The sequence below is a fragment of the Athene cunicularia genome (genome assembly GCF_003259725.1).
Source record: "Athene cunicularia isolate RWA chromosome 6 unlocalized genomic scaffold, athCun1 chr6_part1, whole genome shotgun sequence".
NCBI classification, from domain to species: domain Eukaryota; kingdom Metazoa; phylum Chordata; class Aves; order Strigiformes; family Strigidae; genus Athene; species Athene cunicularia.
In genome coordinates this window covers 10,922,526-10,929,873 of record NW_020799105.1, presented here as the reverse complement: position 1 = coordinate 10,929,873, position 7,348 = coordinate 10,922,526, and the positions used below count along the sequence as shown (strand labels likewise).

General features: G+C 58.9%; 1 protein-coding gene across 1 annotated transcript in view; it reads left to right on the top strand.

Annotated features, from left to right (window-relative positions):
* The window catches only part of PI4K2A (phosphatidylinositol 4-kinase type 2 alpha), a 7,257-nt gene extending 297 nt beyond the window's left edge, over positions 1 to 6,960 (top strand). The window contains exons 2-10 of the mRNA XM_026851497.1: positions 4 to 76; positions 2,662 to 2,862; positions 3,118 to 3,249; positions 3,334 to 3,487; positions 4,063 to 4,124; positions 4,398 to 4,497; positions 4,750 to 4,883; positions 5,157 to 5,216; positions 5,351 to 6,960. Of these exons, the coding sequence (XP_026707298.1) occupies positions 4 to 76; positions 2,662 to 2,862; positions 3,118 to 3,249; positions 3,334 to 3,487; positions 4,063 to 4,124; positions 4,398 to 4,497; positions 4,750 to 4,883; positions 5,157 to 5,216; positions 5,351 to 5,512 (1,078 nt within the window). The 3' untranslated portion in view covers positions 5,513 to 6,960. The remainder of the gene's footprint in view (positions 1 to 3; positions 77 to 2,661; positions 2,863 to 3,117; positions 3,250 to 3,333; positions 3,488 to 4,062; positions 4,125 to 4,397; positions 4,498 to 4,749; positions 4,884 to 5,156; positions 5,217 to 5,350) is intronic.
* Positions 6,961 to 7,348: the final 388 nt, after the last annotated feature.

The window sequence follows — 7,348 nt, the reverse complement described above, 5'->3', positions numbered from 1 at the left end:
CAGCGAGCGCGGCATCTTCCCCGAGCGTATCTCGCAGGGCTCCAGCGGCAGCTACTTCGTCAAGGACCCGCAGGGGGTGAGCCGGCCACCCCCGGGGCCCCCGAGGCCTGCGGGCTGAGCGGCGCTGGCCGGGAGGAGGGCACGCCCGGGGGAACTGGTGGTGTTGGCCCGAGGGTGACCGGCCCTGAGGAGCTGGTGGGAGCGGCTGGAGCTGTCCTGGGCTTTTCCAGGGGACAAGTGCAGTGGAACCGGTAGTGGGAGTGGGGAACAGTTGTGTCCAAGTGCTGCCTCAGCCTCTTCTGCGGCTTTTCTGTGCCCGAAGAGGAAGGGTCACTTTCTCCCCCAGGCCTGTGCATTGGCATCTCCTGACCATAGTGACTCCAGCTGTAGGGCTTGCGACTCTGAAAACTGAACTGGTTTTTGGCCTGTGAGACTGGAGTGATATGTCTCCTCTGTGGCTGCGTGGTTATATCAACCAAGGCAAATTCCTTGTCAAATAGGTGGTCCCCTACAGATGTGTTCAGCTGTGTGGCAGCTATCTCCACGCCACTGACGGTATGTGTGTGCAGCACAAGGCAGATTGTCTTGTGACTTGCAGCACCCAGCCCAATTACTTGAGCTGTGGCTGCTTCCTGTGACTCCCTCACCATGTATGTGCTGGGATGCTTCCTGGGAAGTGGGATTGGGTGCTCTGGTGTGCCCTAGTTTTCCTTCCCCGGGTGGAGCCTGGCTCCTGGGAGCTGGGTGAGCAGGACCCAGCAGAGCTGTCGGGCTGTGGGGCAATACACACTTCCTCCTGCCATCTTCCTGCTCCCCCGCATTCATCAATAGGGGATGTGATGTTGCTGGAGTGGGCAGCTCGGTGAGCTGCCTGGGGGTGGCAGGGCAGAGGCTGCCTGGCTGTAACAGACCCAAGCTTGTCAAGGGCTCGTGGCAGGATATGTGTGAGGAGCCAAAGTCCATGTGCTCCTGGCCATGTCACCTGGCAGGTCCCCTGGACTGCCCCTGCTGTCAGTAAATTTGATGTCTGTCTGGTTTCTGTGGCTGCTACCCAGGGTCACCAAAACCTCCCAGCTGTTATCACAGGTGAGAGTGCAGTGTGCCACTGTTGCAGGCAGGAGTTGAGGGCATTGGGAGAAAAACTCTTCTCTAGTGTCTGCTTCCCTCTGGGCTCTGGGGCTCAAGCTGTCCACATGGAATGTGCTTTTCCAGCCCCAATGGCTGTGGCTATCCCAACTGCCAGCTGCATCTCCAGGCCGGCCTGGCTCCCTCTGCCTCACTGCTGGCACCAGGCAGACCTGTTTTCCCTGCCAGAGCTGCTTCTGGCACAGGTCTGTCTGGAAGGGGGTGCTGTGCTGCCAGGCTTCTGGCCTCTGCTGCCCACACTGTCCCTACCTGGCTGGGCTTGGCTCCACAGAGCACAGGGCTCTGTGCTGCCAGAGCTCCCAACAAGCCTTTTGCAGGCTCATATCCAAGGAAGTGTTGGCAGTCATGTGCCTTCACGTGGGGCTAATGAGGGGATTGCCCTCCTATGTGCTCAGGGGAAGTGGCTCTTCTCTGTGTTCTGGGGTTGATCAAAATGGTCCTGTTCCCTCAAACCTTTCCTCTCCCTCTTTCTGGTGGACAAAACCTTGCTCCTGCTTGCCCTGGGCTGGCTTCTGTCCCCTGGCAGACTGGAATTGCACTGGGGTTTCCCACTGAGGTGCTAGGATTCATGTCCCAATTCCATGTTGTGGCAGGAGCTTGGCTTGGGGAAGTGCCACCCACTCAGGCCAGGGCCAGCACAAGCCATGGGGAGGAGGCTGATCATGTGTGCTGCTGAGTCACCCCGGAGCAGGGGCTGCCAGCCCCAAGCTGCTGCACAGCCCCCTGGAGATGCCTGGCGGACAGGGGGCTTTTCTCCTGCCCCAGCCCTTGTCTCAGCTGGGTGGCTTGGCAGTGCTGGGTTGGTGGCAGTGCAGCTTCTGCGCCCTCTGCAGCGGTGGGTTACCTGTGCTGTTGTTCCTGCTGTTAGGTTGATGTGTGTGAGGCTGGATTGAGGGGCTGGGGGTGCTGCTGCTGTTGCCAGCTGGTGGCCAGTTTGGAGCTTCCTGAGCCCTCTTGCACACAGTGTACCCAGAGAACTGGCCTCTCTGCTGTCTCTAGCTGGGCCACCCAGCACAGAGCCCTGGGCTCCTCAGGGGTTCTCCAGCTGCTCAGCTGTTCTGGTCCCATTTCCTCTGGGATCAGCTCCATTCAGTGGATTTTGGAGCCAGGGCAAGGATTGCTATCCCCCTCCCTCTCCTCTATGGCATAATGAGCAGTAGTGAGCAGTAGCTCTCCCAAAGATGACTGGGATGTTTGCCAGGGAATAGCATCATCACTGGTGTCTTTTGGGACAAGGAGGGTCGTTTCCAGGTGCATGAGCTGGGTATGAAGGTCTTCAGGCAGCACCCTGCACTCGTGGAACAAGGCACTGTCTGGGGAAGGGTCCCTCTCAACCCCTACCTGCCTCCCTTCTGGGATCTGTGAGGTCTGCCTTGTCCCAGGAGGTGGTTATTGGCCTGGTGAGAGGCTGTTCTGGGCCCGTCCCTGAGTGTTCCCACTGCAGGCTGGTTTGGGTGGGGAGTATCTCGACTCTGCCAACTGCCTTGAGTCAGCCCCTCTCTCTCCCACTCACAGAAAATCATTGGTGTCTTCAAGCCCAAGAATGAGGAGCCGTATGGACAGCTGAACCCCAAGTGGACCAAGTGGCTGCAGAAATTGTGCTGCCCATGCTGCTTTGGGAGAGACTGCCTTGTCCTCAACCAGGGCTATTTGTCGGAGGCAGGTGCCAGCCTGGTGGACCAGAAACTGGAACTCAACATTGTTCCCCGCACAAAGGTGAGGGGACAGCTGCTGGGATCTTGTCCTGGGAAGGCTTTGATGTGCTCCTGCACAGCTCTGCACCTTGTCTTGTGGCACTGCTGACCTCAGAGATGTTGTGTTGAGAGCTCTGGACCAGTACTGCTCCTGCTCAAGCCATGGAAATCCTTGTGCTGGGCAGAGCTGTGGGAAATCCTGTATCTTGGTTTTATCAGCCAATCCTGTGACAGTTGCCAGGTGCCCCTGCTGACGTCTGTGCTCCTGTTCCCCCAGGTGGTGTATCTGGCCAGCGAGACCTTTAACTACAGCGCTATTGACAGGGTAAAGTCCCGAGGAAAGAGGTTGGCACTGGAGAAGGTGCCGAAAGTGGGCCAGCGCTTCAACCGCATTGGTCTGCCGCCCAAGGTAGGGCTGCCAGCCTCCGCGCCTGCCTGTCACCGCTTCTCCATCCTCTGCAGCCTCCTGTAATGCAGCCTCTCCTTGCTTCAGGTGGGTTCCTTCCAGCTTTTTGTGGAAGGCTACAAGGATGCTGACTACTGGCTGCGGCGGTTTGAAGCTGAGCCACTCCCAGAGAACACCAACCGGCAGCTTCTGCTGCAGTTCGAGCGGCTGGTGGTGCTGGACTACATCATCAGGAACACAGGTAGGGCTGGCTGCCTGGCATGGGCCACTGCAGGACAGGGGCTTGCCATCTCTTTCTAGCACCCTAAACTCCTCTCACTACTACTTAGTTGCTGCCAGGTGGTAGCTGCCCCTGGATAGAGTGCAGCTACTGTGACTGAACACCACTGTGGCTGTGCTCTGGCTGCTGGCCTGCCTTGTGGGGGATCTGGATCCACCACGGTGCTGGGATGAAAGTGCCAGATACAAGGATCAAGGGACATCTGAAAATCCAGCACCTGACTGTGTCCCTATATCCCATCTCATGCTGGGCTTCTGAGTTCCTGCCGGGCTGGAAGGGGTTGGGGTAGCACTCTGGGACTTGCAGGCTGGCCTTTCTCTTGCGAGCTGGGGATATGTGGATGTCTCCAGTCTCCAGGGCTGGTTGTGTGGGTTTGATGAGGATTCCCAGGTGTGCAGAAAGCTCGAGGGATCTAGGGTAGAGTTTGAGCCTAAAACTGCTCTATCTTGCTTCTGGGTCAGAGTAGGAGTAATCCTCTGCCTGGCGTGGGGCAGGCATGCCCTAGCACTGACACAGCTGGTTTTATCTCCCTGCAGATCGGGGCAATGACAACTGGCTCATCAAGTATGACTGTCCCCTGGACAGTGCAGGTGTGCGGGTGAGTGTCTCTTTCCAGGTGGGTCCTCTGCTCCTGCAAGCTGTGAATTTCCCAGCTGGCTTGGGTTTCTGAGCATGCTGGGGCCTGATCTTGTCTCCCGGGCCTTTTGTTGCCTTTTGTGTTTGTGGTTTGTGGCCTAGTGGGACTTTGAGGATGTAACAGGGCTCTGTGGGGGGGAAACTGGTGTTACTGGTGGCAGGGAGTGGGAGAGGGACTGTTCCTGCCTCCCTGAGAGAGAGGGGCCTCCTTGTGACATGTTCTACTTCCTTCCAGGACAGTGACTGGGTGGTGGTAAAGGAGCCCATCATCAAGCTGGCTGCTATAGACAACGGTTTGGCCTTTCCCTTGAAACACCCGGACTCCTGGAGAGCATGTGAGTCCCTCAGGCTGTGCCAGGGCACCTTGACAAGCCATACAACTCTGTGTTTGGGCATCTTCCTTGAGAGCTGGAGAGAAGAGGGCTAGGGCTGTCTCTTCTGGGTTCATGGGCAACTCTGCCTCAGCAGAGGCTGTGGGAAGTAGGTGCTGGACCTGGTGTCTCAGACACAGGTGATCCGATACCCAGGGACATGTGGCACCATCCTTTGCCTTCCCCAGCTCTAATGTCTCCTGCTTCCTCTCACAGATCCATTCTACTGGGCATGGCTGCCCCAGGCCAAAATCCCCTTTTCACAGGAGATCAAGGACCTGATTCTCCCCAAGATCTCAGATCCCAACTTTGTCAAGGATCTGGAAGAAGATCTGTATGAGCTTTTCAAGGTGAGCTGGGGGAGCAGGTAAGGATGGCTTGGGAGGAAGAAAAATGGTGGGGGGGGAGCTCCCAGTCAAGGCTGCAGGGGCCAGAAAGGTGGCCAAGCTCCTGACAGTGTTTCTGAGCTATGGCAGGGTTATCTCTCTGCCAGGAGCTAAAGATTCAGTGTGGGGAGAAGCAGGAAACCTGTGGGACGGGAGGAGAGGCTTGCTTGGGGAATAGGCATCTTGCATGGCATGGAGCAGCAGGTGGATCCCACTGTTTTCTGCTTTCTCTTGCAGAAAGACCCTGGCTTTGACAGGGGACAGTTTCACAAGCAGATTGCTGTCATGAGAGGCCAGGTAAGCTGTGTGTAGGAAAGGCAGATGGATGAGGTACAGACCCTTGTCCTCCCTGTGTGGTAGGAAGGGTGCTGGGGTGGATGCTCTCTTTCCCTGGCGGAGCAGCTCAGGCATTGCTCTGTTGTGCCATACAGATCCTGAACCTGACTCAGGCACTGAAAGATGGGAAGAGCCCCCTGCACCTGGTTCAGATGCCACCTGTGATTGTGGAAACAGCACGTTCCCACCAGCGCACTGCCAGTGAGTCCTACACGCAGAGCTTCCAGAGCCGGAAGCCTTTCTTCTCATGGTGGTAGCTGTGAGAGCAGTGGGCAGGGCTTGGCCGCCTCGGACTAGCACTGCGAGAGGAGCTGGGCCACCGCTGGCTCCTGTGGCTGGGACTCGACCTTCTGGGTCCAGAGCAAGCAGGTGTGGCTGGAGGAACCTGCAGCTGAACTGGAAGAGCCAGGCAGGCTGGGCACTGTCCCTCCCCAGCTCTGTTGGAGCTTGGTGTCCTGCCTGGGGCAGAGCCCAGGGGCAGGTGCAGGAATCTGCTGGGAGCTGTGGCATGGCTGGGACCCTGCCCTGCCCCCCTTCCTTGGCCTGCATGCAGTTCTTAGCACCCCTGCATGGGGCTGAGATGAGGAGGCTGCCGGGGCTGGGATCCATCCAGCCCTTTACACCAGCCACTGGTACTTTTCTTCCCTGCTGTGCTGGCTGCTGGGCTGGGAAGGCCTGTAGCGGGTTATACCCCCATCCCTTTGCCCAAGGGTGTGCTGTACTCCTCCAGTGTCCCTCCTCTGCCCCAACCCCGTGCACGCTGCTTTCCTCAGGGGGAGTTCCTGCTGCCTGCTGGCACAGCAGGGACCACAATGAATGGCTGTTCTCTGGCTGGGGGCTTGAGGAGGGGATGTATGAGGGACAACTCACAAGGCTGGCTTGGGTGCAGTTAGACACTAAGGGGAGAGAGGTCCTAGCTGGCTTGTCCTTGTGAAGAGCAGGTGGCTCTGGGAGGGGCTTGGAGTCCTTCCCCCCCAAGTTGGAGAGGCCCTCTCTCCCTTTGCTGCCCCAGTCCATCCCTCCTGCCAGGTCTCCACGGCTGCTCTTGCTTGGCTTTTGCCCCTGCTCCCAGCAAGCTCCCTGGCTGCTGTGCAGCCAGCATCGTGCCAGCCTTGTCTGTGCCTAGGCTCCCCCCCGAGGGGCAGGGGCTGCTGGCAAAGGGCTGCGGTGGCTCTTCTGCTGCATGGGTGGGAGGTGTGATGGGAGCATGGCAGGGGGACAGCATGGGCTCCTGGCTGCCCTGGTGCTGACAATCCCACAGGCCTGTGGGGGGGGGTGGGGTGAGGCAGCCAGCTCTTCTCTCCCCAGAAGCCCCTGTGCTAGTGTTTTTTGAAATGGTACCAGGGCTGCTGCCTGCATCTGCTTGCCTTGAGCTGCGGCTTCTCCTGCTGCTGGGGGAAGCTAGTGTTGGGTCTCACTGTCCTGTTAGCCCATCTTTGGGGGGGTGGGGGGTGGGGTGGAAGTGAAGGCAGGTTGGGGCTCTACTGCTTGAGCCTGGGAGGGGAGAGCAGCTCCCTTGTCTCCTGTACAGGGAAGGGGCTCAGCCCTGGCTGTGGAAGCACGGGGTAGGCAGCAGTGAGATCCCAGCTCCCTGGCCAGGCCCAGCTGCATCTCCAACTGATCCCAAACTTACTGTTCTAATGCACTGTAGAAATGTATGTAATGTATTTAAACCATACAACTGTCTGAACAACAGTGCTGCTGTCCACCTCTGTGTCTCTGCAGCACCCTACAGCAGAGGGCCTGGACCAAGGTCCTGCTGCACCGGGGGAGGGCTGGGGGTTGGCAGGACACAGCCAGAGCCACGCAGCCACCGCTGTCTGCCTTTTATTAACCACTGCACCCTGTCCAGTACACGAAGTGTCCTCAGCCCGGCTGTCCCTTTGCCTGCCATCCAGCAGCCCTGTTCCTCGCGGCCCGGCCACTCCGCGCCGCTACATGGACCCCGAGGGTGTTTCAGCCCCGCGGCCGCCCTCCGGCTCCTCCTCCGCGATCCTGCAAGGAAGAGGCGTGTGTGAGCGGCGCCGCCTGGCCGCGCTTCCCCCGGTTTCCCCGCGCCCCGGCCCGCACCTACCGCAGGCGGCTGAAGCGCC